The sequence below is a fragment of the Pan paniscus genome, chromosome 3 (assembly GCF_029289425.2).
Source record: "Pan paniscus chromosome 3, NHGRI_mPanPan1-v2.0_pri, whole genome shotgun sequence".
NCBI classification, from domain to species: Eukaryota; Metazoa; Chordata; class Mammalia; order Primates; family Hominidae; genus Pan; species Pan paniscus.
In genome coordinates, this window is record NC_073252.2 from 27,254,497 (window position 1) to 27,281,824 (window position 27,328).

The window sequence follows — 27,328 nt, forward strand, 5'->3', positions numbered from 1 at the left end:
TATCATTGTGTCTCTGTTCCAGAGAGCCCCATGAAAATTAGCGTGTACTGACTGGGCTAAATCAGGAAATCTGAATAGTGATTTCTGTGTTTTGTATCACTGAAGGCAGTAGGCCCTGGCTCCTCACTCTTTGTTTTAGACATAAGGCTGGGGATTAACATCATGCCAGTAACCCCCATATCTCTGGCATAGACACCTAAAATTGAATAATTGTTATTGCTATTTAACCCAGGCTTTATCAGCCTTAGCACTAGTCACTCTTTGGGCTGGATAGTTCCTGGTTAAGTCTTTGTTATCAGCAGAGGGGACACAGGGAGGAGGTTGTCTTGCGCACTGTAGGGTGTTCAGCAATACTTCTGGTGTCTGCCCACTAGGTGCCAGTAACCACTCCCCCAAGTTGAGACAACCCAAAATTGTCAAATGTCTGCTAGGGGTGGGTGAGGAATTATCACCAGCCTTGAGAACCACTGATTAACCTAACCTAATTAGTTATATAGCTGCCTCCTTGGGGAAAATACATTTTGGTGAGTGATCAGGTTTATAAGTGTGAGAGAAACATGACAGCTGCCTAGCTTGACTGAAGGAAGGGAGTTGGGATGATGGTGGTGATACTTTTGATGACTCCCTTCACCCCACAGAGGACCATTCTGGCAGCATATGATTGGAGGTGCTGTTGCTCTTTCAAGGGTCCCCATGACTTTGACCACTCCTTCTCCCACCAGCAGGGGCATGGTGTGTCTATATGGGTTTACCTCTGCCCTTCTATAAGTCTAGTATATCAAAGAGTTACAAGAAGCACAGTCATTATTTGAAGAAAGATTTTTAAAAGGCTAGAGCTTGTGCATGGGAAAGAGATCTCCAATTTTTGGTTTTGTTTTAGATACTACTTAAAAAGTGTCTTTTTGTATTGAGGTCCTGTCATACTCAAAGATTAATTTAATCATCTGTAATTCTTTTAATAGGCCCACCTCATAACTGGATGAAAGATTTTATCCTCACAGTTTCTATAGTAATTGGTGTTGGAGGGTGCTGGTTTGCTTATACGCAGAATAAGACATCAAAAGAACATGTTGCAAAAATGATGAAAGATTTAGAGAGCTTACAAACTGCAGAGCAAAGTCTAATGGACTTACAAGAGAGGTAAGTTCAGAAAAATCATAACTCATTTATGTAGGCAAATACAATTTGTAAAAAAAGTAATATGGGCATGTGCTTAAATACTTAGATTTAGGTTATTATACACATCAGGAATAGATGCATATTTGATTTCACATTTTTAGAAAAGTATGCTTTTATAATTACAGATTTATTATAAATGTGTATACTTGAGAATAAATGAGTAGAAGAACAGTGGAGGTAAGTCAAATATAGTGGAATTAGATGTGTAGTTAAATTTTATTTTTAACTTGATTTAAATAATTAGGAATTTTTGAAAAGCTTTTTGTGGAAGAGTATTTCCCTGCTTTCCCTGTCATTTGAACCCAGGATAACCAAAATAGCTGTATAGTAAGTTGCCTGATATTTGTATTAACCAAACTTAAGGCTAATGAAAAATGCTATGATTTCTGATTGAAATATGTATTTAATTGCTTGACACAGTATTCATTATTTTGTAAAAAAAATAAAACTGGAAATTTTTGTGAGGAATTTTTATTTTTATTGTTCTATAAGGCTTGAAAAGGCACAGGAAGAAAACAGAAATGTTGCTGTAGAAAAGCAAAATTTAGAGCGCAAAATGATGGATGAAATCAATTATGCAAAGGAGGAGGCTTGTCGGCTGAGAGAGCTAAGGGAGGGAGCTGAATGTGAATTGAGTAGACGTCAGTATGCAGAACAGGAATTGGAACAGGTATTTACATTAAAAAAAAAATCACTTGTAAAGATGTTAACATTGCCACTCTGAGGAGCCAGGTCCTGTTTTTCTTCAGTTTCCTACATTTAGTTCCACTGTAGTTCGTCAGTTGTTAAAAGACTCATTTGTTTATGTTGTTAGCATTGATCAAAGTTCATATAGCAAAATAACACAGTAGTAACTGAAAGATAGTTACCATCATGTTCACTCATTCATGAAATCTTACCTTGCCATCTTCACTGTCTTGAGTAAATTTAAGGTGTTTGTTTAACATCTGTAATATGTTTAAGTTTCTGACTATAATGTAGTAAGATATAAAGTATATCTAATTTTGAACTTCTCTGCAAAGGTAAAGGATCTCTATTAAACATCCATTTGAATCCTGTTAAATAGTTTTAGAACATAATCTGCTAAAAGTTCTGAAGCTCCTTTCCAATACCTGCTTCTCCTGTTCAGTTACTTAAGATAGAATATAGGCATTTAGGCATTGCACAGAGTCCTTTGGAGAAGGTGAGGTGCTGGCAGAATTTAATTATAGACAGATGCATTAGTTTCCTGTTCCTGCTGTAAAAAGAAAAAAAAAAAAGCCACAAACTTAGTGGTTTAAATAAACAGAAATTTATCATTGTAAAGTTCTGGAGGTCAGAGTGAGTTGAGGCGAGCCTGCAGGACTGTGTTCCTCTGCAGGCTGTAGGGGAGGACGTGTTTCCTTGCCTTCTCCACTGGTAAAGGCCACCCACATTTCTCAGCTCATGGCCCCTTCGTCTGTCTTGAAAGCGCATCATTCCAGCCTCTACTTCTGTGGTCTCATCTCCTCCTTCTGACTTTGATGCTTTCTTTACTGATAATGAAACTGAAGAACAAAATGAGGATTATAAAACTTGCTCAAAATTAGAGGTGACTCAGTTATAAAGCAGGGGCAAGAACTTAGATGTTCTGCCTCCACTTTGTTTTATGCGCTGTTGCTGCCTTCTTAATAGAGTGCTAAATAAGAAATGCAAATTAAGTGATGAATGACATAAGGTCAACTCATGAGAATACATTACTGTTTCCTTCAAGATTGTCATTTTATGAGAATATGTCTGACTGAACGCAGCCATCTTTTTTATAACTGTTAACCACTCCTTCTCTCACACCCCCAGATGTCTGTTTTTTGGAGCTCTTCCCTCTAAGGACTCTTAGATGTATTTTACAGTCATGCCTCATTCAACTAACAAACCATATCAGCACAGAATGTAGCAAAGAATCAGGGAGTTGACAAAAAAGGCCTAGTCGAAATCATACGGTATCCGAGAAGTGGGTACTATGCCCTTTGCACTCCTGTAAGAACTCCCTGCCTTTTTCCACCAAGACATCCAACTCTCGGTTTGTTCTGGTATATTTCTGTCTTTCTAAACTTTGTACATAAAAAAGAGCGAATCAGAAAACAGTAGTTTGGAATTCTTCTACAGAGATATAAACTGATGGTAGTACTTCACAGGTGCCTGCCTCACAGTGAGGGAGAAGAGACAATATAAAAAAAGGGCCCAAGAATTGTGGACATTCTAACTTGAAGCTTTGGGAGAGAGACCATGCACACCTCAGTAGACCCCGAAGTTACCAAAATATGATGTATTGGTATTATTGGTATGAATAATCTCATTAGATCCTTGGTCGATAAAAGGTGGTTTAAAGGAAGGAAATTGGTATTTTAAAAAGAACACTGTCTGGCATGATCGTATTAATAAGAAACACAATTTTCTGAGGGCTTACTGTGTGCCAGAAGTGTATGCTACACACATTGCCAGTGGTTTGCTCATAAATTTTAATCCTCACAACACAAAGGTATTATCTTCATTTACAAATGAGCTGTGTAGAGAGGCTAGATAACTTATTTGCCTTGGGTTACACAGCTATTAACTGGTAAAGGCAGGATTTTGTGTGTCATATTCCAAAGTCTGTGTCTTCTTATACTGCTATTAAAAGCTTTGCTTGTAGAAATAAGTTTAACTGAGAAATGATGTATAATATGACATAACCCACAATTCCACGTAGTTCAAGGAACTACTGTATTTTGTCTGGAGAATAATCAACATAAATTTAGAAGTCAGGAAAATCTGGTATGTTTTTTATATAGTGTTATTTTTCCTAGAACAGAGACTTTGGGTGACTAATAGTACTGCTTTATGTTTTGTCTGATTTAAGTAGTTTTCACAAATTAGTTTCTTAGAAAAAGTCTCAGGAAGCCTTTAATCAGGGCAAATGATAATACCCCTATTATACGTGAGACAATAAGCCTTAGGAACTTACTGAAGGTTACAGAGATGATAAATAATACAGTTGGGTCTAGAAGTTTTCAGATGTTTAGGCTGTTTTTGTGACATCATGTTTTTACTTACTGTTGTTTTTATTCCAAAGATACAAAAATCATGTAAATAATTATTACATTTTAAACAGTTATTTATTGTTTGCAAAAGCTGTTTATTACTCGATTTTTTTCTGTGTTCATTCCCCTGTAAACAACAATGTGATTTAAACTAAGGGTTGGGATTTAGATCAAATGAAACATTCATGAGTAATAGCAGAGAAAACAGTTAAATAGTTGCCACTATTGGAAGGTCAGACTTTCCACAGGTTTGAGTCATTATTTGGCAATCAATCTGAACATTGTTCAGCTTCAATTTATGCTAAAAATATATAAGTAGTTTTTGTGTTAAATGTGTTTCCTTTGAGCTCTTTTAGGGGAAATACATTTATGGAAATATTAAGAAAAATCTATGATTAAAGAGAGTAACTTGAATGAATTTTGTTGAGATTCTCTGTATAATTCCTTGGAAGTGAAAATTGTATAGAAATTTTAGCTTTAAAATCTTCTGAGAAGAAGGGCTTGCGGACTTACCTTTTGTGGTGTTATGCAGGTCTGCATGAACCTGAGCTTAAATTTTATCTCCCTGAGAGATTAGCAGGGACGCCACACAGCTTACCCAACTGACTTATTAAACACATATTGTCCCAAGACATTGCAGTTAGTTATGTAGGCAGATGTTGCTCGGGATTTGTTTGCAGTGAGTTAGTGCTCTTCCCCTTACTTTAATGTGTCTTTTTGAACTGTCACCTAGTGTTGCATTGTGAATTTTGTTTTTAATTTTGGAATCTTAAAATATATTTTTCTACGCAATTCTTTGTTTTCACACTAACTGACAGCTGTTCTATTTCTTTATCAGAAGTTTGTGTATAGTACTCTTGTTGGTTTATTCTGGCACACTATAAAGTTTATTCAAATAAGTTGGGTTTGTTCAGATCAAACATTCCTTTGCTCTTCAGTGTCCTTAGTTAGCTTTGGGGAAAATTAATCTGCGGGGTGGTGCTCGACACGCAGGATGCTCCGTAGTCGCTCGTAGCTTTGCCTCAAGGTCTTGAGTGTGAGTGTATGTGCACAATTTCATAATTACATCCTGTGTCTTTATATATCTTTAGTTTGAAAGCTCTTGCTAGTTTTTAAGTAAATCATTCCAAGAATGAATTATCTATTCCTTTTGTGTCTTTCCTTAGTGAGGCTTTCCTTATGATACTTTTTCTTAGCACTTATCACCTAACCACCAAGCATTTTGGTTTTTCTCTGCTTATTGTCTGGCTCCATTAAAGGGCAGGTGGAAGAAATACTATGACATCGTTATGCTGAAGACTATGCATAGTTTCTCATGAGAAAAATCAAGTAGACTCTCAGAATCTGTTTTCTCAAAATCTGTACATGCTCTGCAGATGTTCACTTAGCTAGTTTCTGGTGTATTCAAAGCAGTGAATTATGTAGCAGAAGTGGTAAAACAGACAATAATAGGCAGATATACTTGGAAGCAGTAAGAAATAACTGGCCATAAAGAGGATGTCATGAAAAACTACAGAAAAATACAATTTTTAAAAAGTGAGTATATAGTGAAGGAGCTACAGTAGGCTCTTCTGGAAACATTAGGAGGAGGAGTAGAACGTGTATCCACCCAATTTTGGACATTTCTTTATATAATACTTCATAAATGAAATATGCATTATGGGAAAAATGTGATCAGTTTTAATTTGCATATACCCTTGATTTTTTTTCCCCCTCAGTGAGTCTGGTTTTCATAACATACAAAACTAAATATTGCAACTTAAGATATAAATAAGCCCTCTCTACCCTCCTCCACAACTTTGCTTAGTGGATTTAAGATGCACTTGAAGCTCAGCCTTCATTTTTTTTTTTTTTTTTTTTTTTGAGACGGAGTCTCGCTCTGTTGTCAGCCTTAATTTTAATGCTAGAAATCTATTGTATTTAGACTTTGCAGTTTAAAACGATGTTTACAAAGAGCATAATTAAAATAGCTTTTTTTTTTTTTAGTTTGGGTTCTAAAAAATATTTTAATCCTTCCTTCTTCCCTCTCTCCTTTCTTGCCTCCTTCCTTTCCTTCTTCTAGGTTCGCATGGCTCTGAAAAAAGCCGAAAAAGAATTTGAACTGAGAAGCAGTTGGTCTGTTCCAGATGCACTTCAGAAATGGCTTCAGTTAACACATGAAGTAGAAGTGCAATACTACAATATTAAAAGACAAAACGCTGAAATGCAGCTAGCTATTGCTAAAGATGAGGTACTCTCTTGTATTTCAAAATTTACTAAATTTGTTTCTTAGGCTGCATTCTTAGAGGGATTACTCAGCTGGGATACACAGATCTGAATAAAAGTTTTATTATTACAGATTCTTTTTTCAAACTGGAACTTATTGTGTAAATAGACTCTAGTAATCATAAGCTTTAAATTAAAATTACTGCATTTGGAGAAGTGTATACTTTTCAAAGTGACCTTAGTGATTTAAACATTATTCTTTTTTATCATTATCATAAAAGTTTTATACAGAGCTTTTTTCCTCTAGGTTGCTGCTTCATATCTGATTCAGGTTAGTAGTTACTGGAAATTAATTTTGACACTTAAATTGTGTGGAATGAGAATAAGTCTTAATCTGAATTCTAGCAAAAAAATTTAAAAGCTTAGTTCACTCACTAGCACCATTGTAGTATGATATAGTTAATGTTCTTCTGTTACTTCTAGTACAAGATTCGGGTCTTCCTGAACCATAGAAATAAGAGAAAAATTCTCCAGAATAAAGTTTTGAATTACATCGATTGGCTTAGGAAAGCACGTTTTCTCCCTCGTCTGTTTTGTTTTTTGGAATGCAGGGATATCTTGGCTAGTAATTCTCTACTGGTTTTATGATTGCTAATATATTCAAAACCAAAACAAACTTTATTATGTTATATATACAAAAATGTCTGTATTTTTTTCAAACCTAGCCTTATTTAGTCCTTTTGGGTTTCTAGGCAGAAAAAATTAAAAAGAAGAGAAGCACAGTCTTTGGGACTCTGCACGTTGCACACAGCTCCTCCCTAGATGAGGTAGACCACAAAATTCTGGAAGCAAAGTAAGAATGTTGTTTTCACTTTTATTTGCTTTATTGTTTATTGTGTTAAAATGAGTAATTTGTAAACAATTTATATTTATCATTTATATAATTACATAATTTACATTAGTTTTAAGAGTGGGTTATTTCTTCTTGAAATTAGTTAATTGCCATGGTCTGTTCATGTATTGCCTTTTTTCAGTGCCATATTAAAGACCTTTTGATGCAGTAAGTAATTTCTTTATTGGCTTTTCCAGGAAAGCTCTCTCTGAGTTGACAACTTGTTTACGAGAACGACTTTTTCGCTGGCAACAAATTGAGAAGATCTGTGGCTTTCAGATAGCCCATAACTCAGGACTCCCCAGCCTGACCTCTTCCCTTTATTCTGATCACAGCTGGGTGGTGATGCCCAGAGTCTCCATTCCACCCTATCCGATTGCTGGAGGAGTTGATGACTTAGATGAAGACACACCCCCAATAGTGTCACAATTTCCCGGTAAGTGGCAATTTCAACAAAAAGTGTTGGTACAGGTTTTAAAGTAATTTTCTCCTATGTCCTTTTAGGAATCATGTACTTCGAAATCTATGAGAAAAAATTTGGTTTATCCTTCATTTTCTCTTTTTGTTAGTAATTTAAATATTTACTATTTGAGAATACCATATGAAATGCATATATCAATACTTTGTGTATATTTATATTATATATTTATACACACACTTTAAAGAAATCTGAATGCTTTATAAATTTGATTATTAAATGTTTATTTGAGCAACTGTTATATATAACATTATATTGTTGAATATAAGACTTTTTTTAAAACATTGCTTGTAATTAAATTGAAATGAGGAGTCATATGAAAACATAATTGACAGTAAAGATAGCATACTATAAATGCCAAATCAGTGCGGGAATGAAGTGCTGAGCTTTCAGGGAAAATATCCTTTCAAATGGCCGCTTAATGTATAGTAGGAATAAAAATTAGGGGAAGATCTTGGAAACAGGGATTTGAATCCTAGCTCTACCACTAACTAACTCCAGGTATGTACTTGTATTATTTTGCTGGTTTTACTTCTCTGGTTTGACAGCAGACAGTTAATGCAAGGAGAGTGAGGCGGCACTCAACTCTTAAAAGAGGCAGGAAGAGTGGACAGATTGTAAATACAGCAAAGCTAGAAGTGTGTGACTGCATTCATTTCACTTGCTCCACACTGCAAGGTCGTGATGGTTGCAAAGTTAGGTCTAGATCTGGGCTAGCTCTGCAGTTAGAATATTCTCAGTTTGTATTTGTTTATTTGAATTATATGCACTTAAGCTTGCCAAATGCAACACTGATTCATAAGTACACGCTTTTGTTTGAAAACTATAGCTTTTAAAAGTTGAATTTCCTCCTTAAAATCCATGTTTAATATCTGAATTGTGCATGAAAGTGCATTATCTAGATTAACTAGTTTTTTTCTTTGCTTTTTAAAAAACACTTTTTGGGTTGGGGGCGGAGGTATTGGATATCCATATGTCCGTTAAAAGGAAACAATTGTACTAAATGTGAATAATTATTCTAGTGTTAAGTGATTGTGGAATACAGGCAAATTTAAACTTTTAAATCAGAAAAAAGTACAAGAGTTGATTTTAAATTTAATGTTTTAGAAATGTTGTGATCAGGCCAGGCACGGTGGCCTATAATCCCGGCACTTTGGGAGGCTGAGGCAGGCAGCTCACTAGGTCAGGAGTTCAAGACCAGCCTGGCCAACATGATGAAATCCTGTCTCTACTAAAAATACAAAAATTAGCTGGGCGTGGTGGTGTGCGCCTGTAATCTCAGCTACTCGGGAGGCTGAGGCAGGAAAAACGCTTGAACCCTGGAGGCGGAGGCTGCAGTGAGCCGAGATTGTGCCACTGCACTCCAGCCTGGGCGACAGAGCAAGACTCAGTCTCAAAAAAGAAAAAGAAAAAGAAAAAGAAAGAAATGCTGTGATCAAATTTATTATCTCTAAAAAATAACTCATGCCAAAGATTACAATTTGAGAGCTCTGCCTCCACCCAGTGGCACCACAGAGGTACTCCACTCTGCTTAGTTACAAAAGCCTAATTTCTGGACCTGATAAATGGGAAACTCTCGGCAATGGAAGTCTAGGGAAGGACTTTACACATGGATATGTGTAAATTTTACAAGTTTGAAATAATGACAAGGAAACATGCCTGTAGTATGTTAAGAACAAAGTAAAAGGTTGTAACAATATACACAGAATAATATTGTCTATGTTCAATTATATGGAAAGAAAAAACACAGAAAATATCAATGGTTAGCTCTGTGTAGATAGGGGAATGGGTGATTGTTGTTTTCCTATTACTTTTTAAAATGTCTTTTCCTATTCTTAAATATCTGCTAAATGCTTTCCTTGGTGAGAATGTGATAACAATTTATTTAAACTTTCTTATAAAGCCATCCACACACACTTAAAGTGACTGAAAATAATATGCCCACCTACCAAAAAGATAAACAGGTTTTAACATTTTTCTTTATCTTTTTCTCTGAAATAAACTATTACAAATACACTTAAACCACATTGCCTCCCCTTCCCCACTGTTTTAAAGTTGTGACTTATGCTAAAGCCTGTTGTACTTTTATTACATACATATATATCCATAACATTATATACAATTGTTGCGTGTTTAGAAGTGTATATAAATGTTATCAAACTAGGTGATATTTTACAACTCTTTTTGCACAAAAGTTATGTTTCAAAATTTTTTCATGTTTATGTAGAGATGAATTAAAGTCACTGCTTAATGAGTTAACCATAATTTATATGTTTATTTATTGTATTTAAAAATCCATAGTTTATCCGTTTTTCTACTTTCTACTTTCTTGGCCCTTACAAACAATGTGCAACAAGCATCTTTACCTGTATTTCCTTGTGCATAACTTTGAGAGTTTCTCTGTGTGGACACCTAGAAATGGACTGCTGGGTCATTGGGAAGGCACCTTTTACTAGTCATTGTCAAGTTGCTCTCAAAATAGTTTACATACCCACTGTTTTATAAGGGTGCCTGTGTGCCTGTATCCTCATCAGTACTTGGAATAACCCGATTTACTTGTTTTGCAACTCGAATGGGTATGAAATGATACCTCACAATTATGAAAATTTTTATTTCCTTGATGACTGTTGAGGTTGAGTACCATTTCCTTTATTGGCATTTGTTGTTCAGATTTCTTCCTGAGTTGCTTGTTCTTGCTGTGGAATCCCTGCAAGATTCCATACTGATGTGGAAGTGTTCTTTCTATTTTCTGGTTATTTGAGAGTTGCAAATATCTTCTAAACTTTGGCTTTTTTAATGGCAAATTGTGAATCTGATTTGTGTTTTTTATGTCTTTTTCAGCAGATGATAGGTTGTTGTTTGCTCTCCTTAGAGTTTTTAAGTTTTTCTTTAATCCATTAGCCCTTTAATCCACCTAGAAGTTATTTTTGTTCATAGTGTGAAGTTGGAATCTAAATATATCTCTTGATATATGGGTAAACAGTTGTCTCAGCTTCATTCCTGTTCTATCCTTGCTGACTTATAATACCACTTCTCTCCATAGATACATAAGTGCTCCCAGCTCTCCCATTTTGTTTCACTGGCCCTGTTCTGCTTTAGTTTCTAGAGTTTTATAAAAAGTTTTGATATTTGATAAGACCAAGTCTTCCTTTATTGTTCAAATTCAGAATTTCTACCCTTAACTAATCTTCTGAATTTTAAGATCAGCTTATGAAATTCCATGAAAGGTTCCATTGGGTTTAAAAAAATTTTTTTTGAATTTGTGAATTTATTTGTGGAGAATTATTAATAAATTCCATTTATCGAGATCTTTTAGATCTTTAAGTAAAATTGATAATTTATTTTCTCTGTGCAGGTCTTGCTTTTTTTAAAAAAAGATTAATTTCTAGGTACCTTAATAAATTTTTGGTAGGTATATATGTTACCTTTCTTATAAAACTGTATTTCAGATTGCTTGTTGCTGATGAGGAAATGCCGTTGGATTTGGTGTGCTGAATACAGAATACCAAATACAGAAACATATATTTAAGTATTTTATGGTAGTCTTGGATTTTTCATGTTAATACTAGTAGATTTTTTCCTCTTTATTGCCCAAGCTAAGACCTCCAGTAAAATATTGAATGAAAGTGGTGACTGCAGGCAATAGGGATTGCCATTTCTGACTTTAAAGAGAATGCTGCCAGAATTTCACCAGGAAGTATTTTTTTTTATGTTTTTGGTAGATTACTTTTAAGTTAAGGAAAGTCATTTCTATTTCTGTCTTGCTAAGAATGTTTTTTTTTTGGTTAATCAGTGGATATTAAATTTTACCAAATTATTTTTCTGTGTAATTTGAAGTGATCATTCGTTTTTTATTCTGCTGAATTTTAATCTGTTTAAATAAATCCTTTAAGTGTCAGTGAAACTATATTTGTCACAATGTACAATTTTTAGAATGAGTTGGGTTTGGTTCGTTATTTAGGATTTTTGCATCTTTAACCACACATTGGATTAGCCAGTAATTTTTCTTCCTGACACTATCTTAGATTTTGGTATCAAGATTATATTAACATCATAAAATAAATCAAAGAGTAGTCCCCCTCTGCCCATATATGTGGTTTTGCTTTTCATGGTTTCTAGTTACCTGTGGTCAACTGTGGTCTGAAAATAGTGAGTAGAGTACAATAAGGTATTTCGAGGTGGGGGTGGGGGGAAACCACATTTACATAACTTTTATTACAGTATATTATTATAATTGTTCTTTTTTATTATCTGTTATTAATCTCTTGCTGTGCTTAATTTATAAATTAAACTTTATTATAGGTATGTATGCATAGGAAAAACATAGTATGTATAGAGTTTGGGACTATCCATGGTTTCAGGCATCCACTGGGGTCTTAGAATGTATCTGCCAAGGATAAGGGGGGATACTATACTCCTTATTCTTTCATTCCATTCTTTTCTACTTTTAGAGAGGCAGCAATATAAAGTAGGGTTAAGATGTGGAATTCTGGAACAAGACTGCTTGGGTTTGATTCTTTGCTTCACCTTGTAGTAATTCTATTACCTTTTACTCAGGACACTGAGTGGGAGGCACTCTCCTGAGTTTCAGCTTCCTTTTCTGTAAAATGTAGCCTACCTTGTGGAGATATGTCAAAATTTAAATTAAGTAATACCTGTAAAACACTTGGAACCAGCCCCTGGGCTACAATGATCACCCATTAAATGGTATGATTTTTATTCTGTACCTTGAAATAGTCTAACGTATGGATTATTTATTCTTTGAGGATTTTAAATACATTGCCTATAGATTGACCTTGATGTATATATGTTTTGGCAAGGAACAGAGTTTTAAACTATAGTATTAATTTAATTTCTTTAATGATTAAAAGTGTAGATTTGTGAAGTTACATGTTTCTAGAATATTGTGTTTTATCTGAGTTTTAAAATTTATTGGCTTTAAGTTGTTTATACTATTTTATATGATTTAAAAAATCTCAGTTACATCTTTAAATTTTTTTGTTCCTAATAATTACTTATCTATATCTTCTTTTGTGTCCTTTATCAGGCTGACAGTTTGTCTATTTTATTTCACTCTTGTCGAAATCCTGTTTGTTTTGTTAATATTGTCTGTTTATTTCTGCTCTTTTATTTCCTTTCTTGGAATTTACTTTTTTAGTTATTGTTTTAATATTTATACACCTCCCACATGAATTTTGAGTCTTTGTTTTCTCTCATATTATTTTAAGGCTATGAATTTTCTCTCTAAGAACTACCTTAGCCACCTCCACAAGTTTTGATATATTAATTTGATTATGATCATCAAATATTAAAAGGTTTTTAATTACTAATATGTCACTTCCTTGAAATATGAATTATCTAGAAGCATATGTTTTAATTTCCAAATATGTATGTATGTTTTTTGTTGTTGTTGTCTGTTGGGTTTTAAAAACATCTTTGCCTATTGATTTCTACTTGTGCGTGATTAGAGAATAGGTTAATATGACTTTTTTTGTATTTCCTGATACTTGCCTTGTGACTTAGTATTTATTGGTCGTATATTTTAATGGTTCTGTCTGTATCTGGAAATTACATTTTCTTAATTGTTAGTTACAGGGTACTATACAGTCTGTTAAATCAGGTGTTACGATAAAATCTTCTGTATACTTACACATTTTTGTCTGTTCTTCTATGAGTTGCAGAGAGATGTTTGTTAAAATCTCCCATGGTGGTCAGTTTCTCCTTACAATTCTGCCCATTTCTGTTTTATATAGTTTGTACTAAGTTATATTGGTGAATACAAGTTCAGGTATAATACCTTCTTTACAGATTTAACTGTTCCTTTTATAGTTATGTGGACACTGCTTTATGGCTAATACTTTTTGCCTTTAAGTTTATACTACCTGATATTGAAATACCTATAATAGCTTTCTTTTGATTAATATTTGCCTAGTGTATCTTTTTCACGTTCTTCAAAATTTTCCCATTATTAGACACTAGATATATCTCTATAAGAAAATAGCAGTAACTGGTTTTATTTTGTATCCTATTTGAGAATATGTTTCTGGCTAAGTCAAATTTAATCCAAATATATTTACTCTCCTTGCTGATCTGTTTGAATTTATCTCTGGAATCTTGTTTTGTGGTTTCTGTTTTTCACACCTTTTATCTTCTCTCATTCTCTTGAACAATTCAGGATCTTCAGAGGCTTTAATTTTAGCCACTGCTCTCCCATCTTAAATTATGTGTTAACGTTGTCTGGTATTTTGTTTTGTTTCAAATGTCTCTCAAAACAGTCACTGTTTTTGTTGTTTCTTTCAGTCATAATTTAGATATACTTATGTGTTTATTTCTCTGTTTATCATTGCATTTTGCTTGTTATTCATTTCTTTTTTTTCTTTCTTAAAAATATGTTCTTCAGTAAGAGCTACTTCAGTGAGCAGCTGGGAATGATAAATTCTCTTAGTCTTTGCCTGAAAATACTTTATTTTCAGTCTCACTTGAAAGTAATAATGTAACTAGATATAAAATTCCAGATTAATAATTAGTTTTCAATAATTATTTCTCAGTTATTTTGAGGTTGTCATTGTTGCTGTTGAGAAGTTTGTAGTCAGTCAACTTGGTTCGGGTTCTTTTTAGATAAGCTGCCATTTCTCTGATTGCTTGAAAAATATTCTCATTGTCTTTGTTGTCATATGGTTTCCCTATAATATGATTGGGTGTGGATTTAAACAGTTTTTTTTTTTTTTTTGCTAATATTTGGTGTGTTTCTTGAATCTGAAGGATGTGTCTTTTATCAGTTCTGAAAAAAAAAACACTAGCCATTATCTCTTTGAATATTATTTTTTCTTCATGCCTTCTGGAATATTAGTTATGTAGAAATATTAGTACTAATATTAGTTTATTATTTATATATTGCATCTTATCTTCCACATTTCTTAACCTTTCTTTTTATAGTCTTTTTATCTATCTATGCTGCATTTAGAGACATTTCCTCAGATCTGCCTTCTAGCTTACTAATTATTTCTTCAGTTCTAGTTTTAACTCATCCTTTGAATTTTTAACTCTACTGTTTTTCATTTCTATTAGTTATCTTTGATTCTTCATCAACTCTATGTTTTAATGCTTTCTTTTCTTATATTTTCAATTTATTGTTATATAGTTTCATGATGTAAAAAAATCCCTATTTTTTAGTTTTCATTTGATAATCCTCTTATTTGATATTCTTGGTCAATTGTTACAGCAGTATCTTGTGTTTGCATAGCGGATTGCTTTCTCTCTCCTGTTTTATAATGTTTTATTTAGCTATTGTTAAGGAGATTGGCATTATTCCACCCTGGAAAATACTGTGTGAGTGGTAAAGTGCCCCTCAAAATGCCTTTCTTTGCTTCTGGCAGTAGTTTCAAGGATATCACCAAGTTGGGAGCAGTTTTTTATGTTAACTCTTTGGAATACAGTTTCATAGACCCTCTGGTAGTATGAACTTGCACTCCAATCTAATATGAGATGTAGGCTCAGAGTATTGAGTTTTTCACAGAAGCCCTTTAAAATGGCTATATTTAGAGATCTTGAAATAAAATAAATCTGCTTGCTCATTGGTTAGAATTTTACCCTTTCACTGAGGAATGTAGCCCTTATAGGTCCAGGCTTTTATCCAGAGCACTGACTCATTAATCCAATACCTAACGTGGGCCCAAAGCCTAATCTTACAAGTGAAGTTGCCCGTGCTGATGATGGGTTGTAAGGACCAGTAAGAGAGAGAATGTCCAGGAAGTGACTAGTGAAGTGGAGGTGGAAGATTCAGTCATGTCCCTTAATAGTGTTCGCTTCAGCAGGAATGCATTTGTATAAAAGGATGTAGAAGTAAGGGTGTGCAGACAGTACTGGGGAGCGAAGCCACCCACCTTTTGTTCTGATGCTATAGCATCTGAACCATGCAGGAGCGAATAGCTTCAGCTTGAGAAGGTTGTTATTAGGTGAGTTATGTTCGTTCAGTTAACAGTAAGAAATGGAATGCCCATTTAGTGAGGACATTGAAGATGTAGGGGAAGTTTGTTTACCCACCTGCATGAGTCTTGACTGAGACTGGTAGCAGAAATAGTTGGATCTAAGACTTCTGTTTAGTTCCACAGTAGTGGGTGTTCAAGAAACAAGTTTTGCTCTGAACTCTGCCTAACCAGCTGTGAGACTGTGCATACAGTAGTTAAGTGATTTCCTTGATTTAAAACTGATTGAGTTCAAAGAACTTGTGATATTTCAAGAGATACCATTGCAGCCTGCTTTATTCTGTTGTCCTTTCTTTATGTTAACAGTCATAAAAAATTTGTGATACAATACAGGTTTTTAAATTTAAAGATTTGTTGTCTTAGGTAAATTTTTAAGCCTTTTTGGTTAGTACATTTAGATTTTCTGTTAAAACCTCATGTTTATGTTCACTTCTGTTTGTTTTTTAAACCTGTTTTTTTTTTGTTTCTATTTCTTAACTTTCCTAGTGTAGGTAGTAGAGAATGGTAATAACTGTACAGTAACTTCAATAAAGGGAGATGAAACAGTGACATATTAGTGACATCAGTTCTCTTGTGTGTATGTATTTGTGGTGACTGTAAAGGGAACCCTGGACTTCATGAGCATGTTTCTTTCTTGGTGTTTTTCAGGGACCATGGCTAAACCTCCTGGATCATTAGCCAGAAGCAGCAGCCTGTGCCGTTCACGCCGCAGCATTGTGCCGTCCTCGCCTCAGCCTCAGCGAGCTCAGCTTGCTCCACACGCCCCCCACCCGTCACACCCTCGGCACCCTCACCACCCCCAACACACACCACACTCCTTGCCTTCCCCTGATCCAGATATCCTCTCAGTGTCAAGTTGCCCTGCGCTTTATCGGAATGAAGAGGAGGAAGAGGCCATTTACTTCTCTGCTGAAAAGCAATGGTATTGGCAGTGGATAATCTACAGGGCATGTTGGGGCTGGGTTGGGGGTAAGGTGTGAGGAGGGGGTGGGAGGAGTGGTGCATGTTTCCATTTTCTGTTGCTACATATCAAGGTACCACAGACTTTGCAGCCTCAGACATCACCCATTTTTTAGCTCTTAGTTCTGTACATCAGAATTCCAAGCCTGGTGTGACTGGGGTTTTTGCTCAGGGCCTTACAAGGCTAAAATCTTGGTGTTGGCCAGGCTGCATTCTCATCTGGAGCTTGCAGTTCTCAAAGTTCATGTGGTTGTGGCGAACTTCATTTCCTGTGGCTCCAGGACGGAGGTCCCCGTGTCTGTGCTTTCTGTCAGCTGCATGGCGGCTGCTCTCAGGTCCTGGAGGCTGTCCACTATTCCTTGCCACAGGATCTCCATCTTCAAAGCCAGCAATAGAGAATTTCTCTGCTGTAGATTCCTCCTTTGCTTTGAGTCTCCAACTTCCGTCTCTCTGATCTCTAGACTAAAATGTAAAAGGCTCCCCTGGATAATAATCTCTCTATATTAACATCAACTAGTTTGGGGCCTTAATTTTATCTTCAGAATCCCTTTACAGCAGCATCTATTTTTATGTTTGATTGGAAAACTGGAAGAAGGTGTGTGTACACCAGGGGCTGGGAATTTGGGAGCCATCTTAGAATTCTGCCTACCACAGACATGTAGGTAGATATTTTGAGATGTAACTGCTTAGAGGTCACTGGACACAGTTGACTCAGATCTCAGAGCATAAACTTGTCATGAACAATTTTATATGTAAAATGGAAAAGCATGAGCTTGAATATACTTGAACACGAAGAAATATCGGATATGACTGACTTAAAAATATTTGTTGTCACTTAATGATTTATTCTGTTATGTGCTGGTACTTGCTAACACATAAGCAGTATCATATGCCAAAGGTTTAAGAAAATGTCAGGAACTTAGAAAAGTAAATTAGTAACTTAACAAAATGGGCATAGCAGCAGCGTATTTCAGTCCAACTTAATGACATCAGTGCTCCATGAAACTCTTAACTTGAGGAGCTCTGTTCTTAAACCACATTCCTCTTTAAAAGCAGTATGGTATTGAGTGTTAGTTTCAGGTATTGCCACTGAGTAGCTATGTGTCCCCAAAGGCTTTACCCTCTTCTATGAGAAGCAAAAGGGAGTGGTCTACACTCTTTATCATGTGACTCTTTAGGTGACATTATCATCAATAATCATTTTTCATTCATAATTATCTAGTAGTAAAAGAAAATTTTATGATTTGCAAGTGATCAGTGCAGCATATTCCTAAGGAGATAATGCAGGCTTTATATCTTCATTGCAGTTGGAGAATCTGATGCGACTTTGCTTGGTTAACACTTTATGACTAGCTTTTCGTCTGTCTTTGCAGTATGATCATAGTCACCAGCAAGATGCCTTTACTGACAGAACTGGTCTTGTGTGGTTTCTGGAAATCAGAAGGAAAACTCGAGAGCTGCACTGTCTAATAAAACTTCCTGCATTGATGGAACGTTCAGTTCTCATTTCAATAGCAATGTCAAAGTTTCGTAGCTAGCTCTCATAAATAAGAGAATAATTTGAATTTGGAAAACTTTTCTTCCTCTTCATTTTCAGTCTCTCCTCTATTGAACCACCAGAATCCTTACAAAATAATAATGTTGAATATTTACTGATTTTTCTTTTTTTTTTGTGAGACGGAGTCTTGCTCTGTTGGAATGTTCTATGCCTTATGCACATATATGCTCATTTAAACCTCATTTTGAGTTTTCTTACATGTGAATTCAACTCCATGTCACTCTGGGGAAAAAAAGAAATAGAAAAAAATAGCATAAGTGGTACAGATAGTTCAACATTCCAAAGAGTATGTACTCTGCAAGAAAATAAAATTTGAGCTTGTATTATGTCTTATTATCCAAGTCAGATTAGTTATGCAGAAGAAGCAACACTTTGGATTATTGTCATTACGCAATTCAAATGTTAGAACTAGAAGGTAACATTAGTGATTAATCAAATTTTCTTACTTTAACAGATAGGAAAATTGAGACCTCAAGAGATCAAGTGATTTACTGAGGCTTTTACAACTGATTAATGGTAGGACCATCTTAGGAACCCAAGTCTCCTGACTTAAATCAGTATTCTTTTCACACATTGTTTAGAGTTTAGAGGCTAGTTTTAAAAATATTTTTAGCCTAGCTTAGAATTTCACACACAACGCAGCAAAGCCACATAACAGAAGAGAAAATATTCATAAAATTATAACTGAATCAGCTTCTGACTTTGGAAGCTGAACAGCTTCAGGGAACAGTGATATATTCTGTTCAATTAATGGACAGCCATTCCAAAAAAAGGCTTTGCAGAAATGCCTCTATCAATGATTGATTTCTGAGTCTGATCATTTCCTCATATCTGAACTGCTTCTTGCTTTCTGTTAGCACTACCCATTATTGAATTATAAAAGCATTTGAGAATTATGCAGCACACGTAGGTGTATTATGTGAAACCATTAGGTCGTTATTTAGGGGATTTTGTACCTTTCGAGAGCTTGTAGTGCAGTAAAGACGATCTTCATAGACATATGTGAGTAAAGTACATAGAAATGACTAAATTCAGCAATCTTAATATGTATCTAAAATGTGGTATTAACATAGAATATTCATCAAAATTAAGTGCCAGACCTCCAGTAAATGTGTACATCAGTAACATGAAAATGATATTAATCATAGGCCATCTAAGGTAAGAGATCATTTAGTTTATTCATTTTGTAAATACGAATTTAGTCCTTGCTATGAGAGGTGCATTTGCCTATAACATGAGCTGCCAAGACAAGTGAGACAAGGACCTGGCCTAGTTCCAGCTGCTGGGTTATAATCATATGTGCTCTTGCCTTTCTGTTCTGCCTTCAGCTCTGTTCCCTTCTCACACTGTATTTCTTTTGCCACTTTTTACCTTGACTCTCCCTTTCATTTCTCAATCATTTCCTTTCATGGAGTGAACAATATTCACCTTGGGCTCGGTGCGTGCAAAAGTGAATGAGACTAAGTAGTAAAGCTCTCAAAAAAAAAAGTGAGTAAGATGTGATCCCTGTTCTTTAATATCTCACTCTGTTCATTCATTCATTCACCCACCCTTCCATTCATTCATCCAACACATTTTTATGAAGTACCTACCATAAGCTTGCCACTCTTCTAGTGCAGAGAAGACAGAAGTTAATAAGGCTCCTTGTCCTTATTTATTTCTTTTTTTCTGGGATTCTGCCTATAAACAAGTTAATATAAAATATCATTTTAGGTTTTGGTAAGTTTTGGGGTTGCAAACAAAGACAGGTAAAAGGAAAGAGAATGCTGTTTCAGACAAGGTGGTTAGGGTAGGCAGCAGTAACCTGCGTACCCTGGAGAAGTAAGCCACGTGGAGATGGAGAGTAGATAACACCAAGCAGAGGGAACAGCAAATGCAGGGCCCTGAGGGGTCTCGAGGTTGGCATGTTACAGGAACACAAGGGAGTGTGCAGTTGGAGACAGCCAGGGACCACATGTACACGGCCTGGTACGCTTTGACAAGGACTTTGGATCTTACTCTGAGTATGAGAGAAAGCACTGGGAAGTTTCGAGTAAGTGAATGATATGTTTTGCTTGAGTTTTTAAAAATCACTTTAATGGCTGTGTAGAGAAGTAGCTGGGAGGGAAGAATGAGAATGAAAGCAGGAAGACCGATTAGGAAGCCGTTGCAATCATTTAGTTGAGTTCCTGGCTGTTGCAGAGGAAGGATGGGAGCAGGGGACATAATAAGGAATGGTGGATTTGAGAGAGATTTGAAGGAATGGGTGATGGCATTTACTATATGTTGGTTTTGGGGTTACAAAATTTATTTTTCCACTGTGGAGAAAAGGAGGAAAACATTCAAAAGTAAGAATGCTGTGAGAATTTACTGAATGTCTGTTTTTTTTAAAAATAGCATCATATGTTTGCCCCTCCCCTCCACTGCCATACTCTGATGTGCCTCGATTCCCTGCCCCCCTTTTAAATTTGGTAGAACTTATATTTTAGTGTAATTCCTTTCATGTATATTTCTTCCTTCCTAACAAAGCTATAGTTCATCAAGTTAATGACAAAGGGAGAGGCAGTGACTAAAATTCATCTTTTAAAATAGCGTTAACTCTGATTTAGAAAGAAAAATAGTATTGAAACAAAACATAAAAGTAGCTGAGATGATAGCTGAATCACCCGTAAAATTTAACATTTTAATTTATTTGACAAAAAGGAGGTGTACCTTATATTGTCTGTAGTTTGTAAGATTTCTTTATTATGGTTTATGTTAAAAATCCAGCATTGAGTTTTGAGAAGCCATATTATTTAAAGAAGTAATGTTCTAATTTTGCTGAAATGTATATAGAATCATATCATTTCCCTCTTTTAAATTTCAGAAAGCAATGAAAGTTGTTTTAGTTAGAATGTCTGCTAGTACTCTTAAGAACATACTGATTTAAAATTTGTACCTTTGTTTGTGTTTCATTCAGGGAAGTGCCAGACACAGCTTCAGAATGTGACTCCTTAAATTCTTCCATTGGAAGGAAACAGTCTCCTCCTTTAAGCCTCGAGATATACCAAACATTATCTCCGCGAAAGATATCAAGAGATGAGGTGTCCCTAGAGGATTCCTCCCGAGGGGATTCACCTGTAACTGTGGATGTGTCTTGGGGTTCTCCCGACTGTGTAGGTCTGACAGAAACTAAGAGTATGATCTTCAGTCCTGCAAGCAAAGTGTACAATGGCATTTTGGAGAAATCCTGTAGCATGAACCAGCTTTCCAGTGGCATCCCGGTGCCTAAACCTCGCCACACATCATGTTCCTCAGCTGGCAACGACAGTAAACCAGTTCAGGAAGCCCCAAGTGTTGCCAGAATAAGCAGCATCCCACATGACCTTTGTCATAATGGAGAGAAAAGCAAAAAGCCATCAAAAATCAAAAGCCTTTTTAAGAAGAAATCTAAGTGAACTGGCTGACTTGATGGAATCATGTTCAAGTGGCATCTGTAAACTATTATCCCCCACCCTCCACTCCCCACCTTTTTTTTGGTTTAATTTTAGGAATGTAACTCCATTGGGGCTTTCCAGGCCTGATGCCATAGTGGAACATCCAGAAGGGCAACTGTCTACTGTCTGCTTATTTAAGTGACTATATATATAATCAATTCATCAAGCCAGTTATTACTGAAAAATCATTGAAATGAGACAGTTTACAGTCATTTCTGCCTATTTATTTCTGCTTTGTTCTCAGTGATGTATATGCAACATTTTGTTGAAAGCCACTATGGACTTACAAGCTTTAATGGACTCGTAAGCCAGCATGGGCTTGCAAAAATTTCTTGTTTACCAGAGCATCTTCTTATCTTTCCACAGAGCTATTTACATCCTGGACTATATAACTTAAAAGAAATAAAACTAATTGCACTACTGTTTTCCAGACTGGAAAAAAAAAAATCTCTGCAAGTGAAACTGTATAGAGTTTATAAAATGACTATGGATAGGGGACTGTTTTCACTTTTAGATCAAAATGGGTTTTTAAGTAGAACCTAGGGTTTCTAATTGACTTGATTTCTGGAAATGAAAACCCACGCTTTTATTATGGGAAGCTTCTTGAACTGCATTTACTATTGTGAAGTTTCAAGTCCCGCTGTAAAGATCATGTTGTTTTGTTTTCCCCAGGGCTTTCACTGTGATTTACTGCATTGCAGGCTGTATGATAAAACACACATAATTTAAAGAGAGAAGCCTCTTGATTCCTTATGCAAGTGGAAGAGTTGAAACTTGATTGAAGGACTTAAAACATTCACAACCTTAAGCCGAGGTGGGGGGATATGGGGATTCAGGCAATTGTTTACACACTTTGAATAACTGCAAAGGATTTACGGTTTGTGAAAAATGTGTACTGTGGAAAAGATAATAAATTGGAGACATTATTGTGTGGGATTGTTCTGATTTTTGTTGATAACACTCCACAAAAAACACTGTATGTTTTCTGGAGAGCTGTGTAAGCTGTCTTGTTGCTTAGTTGCAATATAAGAAATAGTGATGTTTTGGACGTAAGTTGTCAACAAATTTCTATTTTATATTGTTATATTTTTATGTAGTTTGAAATGTAAAAATGTTCTAATATCAAGATTAACAAATATAAATTTATGGTGCATTTAGATTGTGTTGTATTAATTTATAAAGTATGGTGTTCATTAAATTGGTGGGTTGTATAAGGGTAGCTTTTGTTGTTAAAAAAACAGTAGAGAGTTAAGTTCCATATAGCAACAAAGTATGTTAACATCTAGGGAGTTTCTGCTTATACCACTTTAAAAATATGCAATCATAAGTGATTTGGTTACTGCAATGCAGATGGATGTTTGGATGAACAACTGATACATTTTAGTTAGAATGCTTTTTCAGCATTATGGCTAAAATATATGTCTAACCCAGTGCTATTTAGGTGAAAATGCTAATTGATAAACCAGAAGTTTCTTTTGAGATTTGCTTTAAAGAAATGCTTTAGTAAGAATATGAACAATTTCCTGATGTCTCCTATAAATTGTGATTGTTTATTCTATTACTATTGTTAAAAACTTGAATGGTATTTATATTGGCTGATATTTATATACTTAATAGATTGAGTTCTGTAAGGGCAAAAACGGATTGAAATGAACATAGCGTTTTGCACTAATGATAAGGTAAGATAACCTGAGAGGTAAGGTTGAGGAACACAGGGTTGAAAGCTGTTGAAGAGGGGAAACGTTGTGCATAAAGAACTGAAAAGGGTTCTGGAGTATTCATTCAGAGTGAAGGGAAAACCTTATCCTTCTTTTTCTTATAACGAGACAGGAGTAGTTCTTCCCTTTGAAAATTGCAAAAGGAATGAGAACTTTGCAGTTGGATGAATAGAGAAGGGAAAAGTTGCTGGAGCACGGAGTGAAGATGGGAGGAGCTGTTAGCAAGGCCCACTGCTGCTCCTGGGTTAGAAGGGAGCTCTGGAGCAGGACCAGCTGGGGGCCGGCACTGCTGCTTAGAGTGGAGGAGGCTGGCCAAAGAGACTGTGGGCTGTTTTCAGTCAGGGAGCGTGTGCATTGTTTGTGCTCAATTTCAGACACTCATTTATAAACAAATTCAACCAAGGGATATTTACTGCTTTATGTTGCTTATGATAATTATTTTGCATTAATACAGTATACACATTTGTAAATTCAACAGGAAATTATTGAGTTTTGGAAAGCTACAGTAATTTCTGTATTACATCATTTATATGTGAAAAGTTGGACATTTCTGTAAGTTTTTAAAATTATCCATTTGTTACTTTAACATTTTAAAATTATGGTGTTTTCCTGATTTTAAGAGCAATATTTTCCTTACTATAAAAAAAAAAAAAGATCGATGATAGAAAAGTATAAAGAAGAAAATAGCAAGCAGGTCAAATACTACTATCCAAAATAATCACTTTTAATATTTTAGTATGCTTTCTGCTAGATCTTTTTCTACATATTGATGTATATTTTACATAATTGAAATCATACTATATATTCAATTTTATATCATGCTTTTTCACTTAATATAAGCATTATCCCAACATCATTAAAAAACTTCATGAGCAACATTTTAATGACTGTATAATAATATGCTATTGTATAAATTTACCATAATCTTTTGAAGTATTCTGTCATTAAACATTTGGCTGTTTCTAAATTTCTGATATGTGGAGTAAGAGCATTTCACATTTATTGAGCACTCTATATGCCAGGCACTGTTGTACACTCTTAATTTATATTCTCATTTAATCTTTACACCAACTCTGTCAGGTAGGTACTTTTATTATTATTACCATTTTACTGATGAAACTAAGCCCCAAAAGTCAACTTGCTGATGGTCATATAGCTAGTTAGTGATAGAGCCATGTTCTTAATTTCTAAGTCATACTGCATAAAGTCTAATCAACACTTTGGTTTCCTAGGGCATATAGTTTTAGAAGTTTACAGAAAAATATAAGGATTTTTAGTTTACATTTTAATATATATGTACCTGTGTATGTATATATACACACATGTAGTCTCACATGCCTTGGACATAACTTTTTAAGGTTTCTTATTCATATAACCATGTTGATAACCACCCTCCATTCAATGTTTGAATGTGTATGAGTGCTCTTTGACTTCACACTACCTTTTCCGAATTACCATTTGGTTAAAACTTTGTTAATTTAATAGGTAAATAATGTCTATTAAGGTTGGAGGGTTTTTTTCCTGTTTTCTTAGCCTTGTGTATTTTTTATTTTAGTGAATTGTTTGTTTTTGTGCCCATTAAGTTCTTGGGGTCCTACTGTTTTTCTGAATCTTTGGCACAGTTAGCTAGTCTTTGAAATATAGCTATTCTTGTATTCTTCATTTAGTAACTATTCAGTGATTTCAAAAAATGATACATGCATTTTTCATAGTGATTTAAAAAGTAAATGAAAGAAAACCTAGATTTAAGTTTTAGTCTTATTGATCTCCTGATTTGGGGTCTTGAATGGGAGAGTTTCACATTGTTTATATGGTCAAGGTGGATTTTCCCCAAAAAATTACAGGCAAGAGACAATATAGGATCTGCTTAACTCATTCAACAAATGTTTAATAGTCTACCACATACCAAGCACCATGATAAACTCTGAAGGTATAACGACTAAGGTGACAGGTGCCTTCTTTAAAGGAACTTGCTATCTAATAGAGGAGACAGATCAGTCTAAAGTCCTTGTAATGAGTGGAGTGATAGAAATGAAAAGCAAATATTGGGGAGGTGGGGCCCAGTGGGGAGAGGGATTGTATAGTTCAAAAGTATTTATTAAATCAAGGATAATTTAATGGTGCTGTTTTGTTGAGGACATGGAGAGACTGGCTGTGACAGAAACGTATAGGACCAAGGGCAAGTTAGTTTTAGGGTTTCTACTCACTAGCGGCCTGGTTCTGGCAAATGAGCTTGTAGTTACTGAGCTCCAGGGAAACACCTGCTGCTAGCTGTGGGGGTGCTTATTTTGGAGCAAAGTGTTTGCCAGAAACACCGCATTTGAGCAATCTCATGTAAGCCTGGATAGTACGGATTAAAGACAGTTCATCCCCTCTCAAACAGTGTCTTTGTTGAAAGACACTGTCCTTCAGATTTGTCAGGGTAGCCCTGATGCTATCTTCAATCAGCTGATGTCAAGTGAGCTTCCGGCCAGATTTCAGGATTTGACCTCAGTCCTGTGATTGGGCTTTTCTGGGTATCTACAAAGTCTCTGAAGTGACTCTCAAAGGGTCCTCTCTAGGGCAGTGTTCCATATAGGCCCAGATAGGAGATCATGGAGAAGCCTCAGTCCACATCTTGATTTCCTGTTAGAGTGATGGGATTGAGACAAACGCCTTACAGTCTTTCATGAGTTGCAGCATTTTGATGGCCAGAGTCTCCAGCAGTGAAGCGATACAATTTTTACTAGATATGTTGCGGTATCTTCATTAACCTCCAAAAGTGAGGGAGAGCAGCCAGCTGAAGGGAAGGAGGGCGATGCACCACCTCCTGGTGAGAGCTGCTCTGCCCCAGGAAGTCACAGTGGCTCAGCCATTCTCAATCACCAGACCTTGAAGCAACAGCCAAGCATCTGCTTCCCACATGGTGCTGTTTTGCCCTGCCAGGTTCTAGTTCCCTATAAAAGTAGAACTCTAAGAAATCTTATGTGGATCAAAATAGTTCATCTCTTGCTTCAGATTTGCTCAGTTTGATATCGCTTTTATTGCTAGCAGCCATCCAGTGTTGCAGTTCTCATTCTTAAAAACATCCTCTGTGTACTCCTTAAAGCACCACCTCTTTAATGGAGGCATCTTAGCTCTAAAATATCTACATAGGCTAATTTTCCCATGTGTGAAAACATCAACTGCTGAACTATTTCTACAGACCTCTGGCTTCTTAGGGTGTGGTGGCATCAGATTTTAGGGAAATTTAAGGTCACCAGCTCTGAGGTACTGGAAAACGTTTCCAGAATAAGAAATGTGGCTTTGTTGCTTGATTGTTCTCCACAAAAAAAAGCTTTCTGTTACTTAAGATGTGTATCTGTAGCAAAAAGTACAATGACAAATTAAAAAGGGGTGTTGGGTGTGTGGGGTGTAAAACGGAGCCTGGGTGCAACAGTGAACTGCTCTACTAGAGGTTGCCTTTGACTTAAAGGTAAGAAAATGAACCTGTAACTAGGCCTGGGCATGAGACCTTGGGAAGGAGAGAGGAGGGGAAGGGTACATTTGTTGTCAACTCACCAAATCTTGTCCATTTCGTTCCCCAAATATCTCAGTGAATTCCCCACTTCTCTACTGCCCTGGGGCTTTGTTTCTCCATTTCTCATATTATTCACTTCAAAAAGCAAACTGAACCCAGCCTCACCACCCGCTTCATCCTTTCATTGGTGAGCTCTCTAAGTTGCACAGTGGATTTTCTCTGAATACAATTTTTCTATGCCTTTTGTTGCCTGTGGGATAAAATATAAACTTAACCAAGACTAGCAAAGGCCCTTGATGTTCTGTACCCTGCTTACTCCTCTGGCCTCATGGCTTTTGTGGACATAACCTAATCAGTCACA

The 27,328-nt window shown here is 35.7% G+C and overlaps 1 protein-coding gene across 7 annotated transcripts in view; it reads left to right on the forward strand.

Moving 5' to 3' along the window:
- STIM2 (stromal interaction molecule 2) overlaps window positions 1-22,903 on the forward strand; it is a 161,332-nt gene extending 138,429 nt beyond the window's left edge. For 3 of the 7 annotated variants that reach the window (XM_055111261.2, XM_034958404.3, XM_034958401.3), the window contains 8 exons: window positions 963-1,140; window positions 1,672-1,849; window positions 6,280-6,447; window positions 6,730-6,753; window positions 7,175-7,275; window positions 7,512-7,750; window positions 16,426-16,699; window positions 21,234-22,903. In XM_055111261.2, coding sequence (XP_054967236.1) covers window positions 963-1,140; window positions 1,672-1,849; window positions 6,280-6,447; window positions 6,730-6,753; window positions 7,175-7,275; window positions 7,512-7,750; window positions 16,426-16,699; window positions 21,234-21,711 — 1,640 coding nt within the window. In that variant the 3' untranslated portion in view covers window positions 21,712-22,903. Of the gene's footprint in view, window positions 1-962; window positions 1,141-1,671; window positions 1,850-6,279; window positions 6,448-6,729; window positions 6,754-7,174; window positions 7,276-7,511; window positions 7,751-16,425; window positions 16,700-18,110; window positions 19,784-21,233 lie in introns of those variants that run through there. The other 4 variants (XM_034958405.3, XM_034958403.3, XM_055111260.2 and 1 more) reach the window with 4 other exon arrangements.
- Window positions 22,904-27,328: the final 4,425 nt, after the last annotated feature.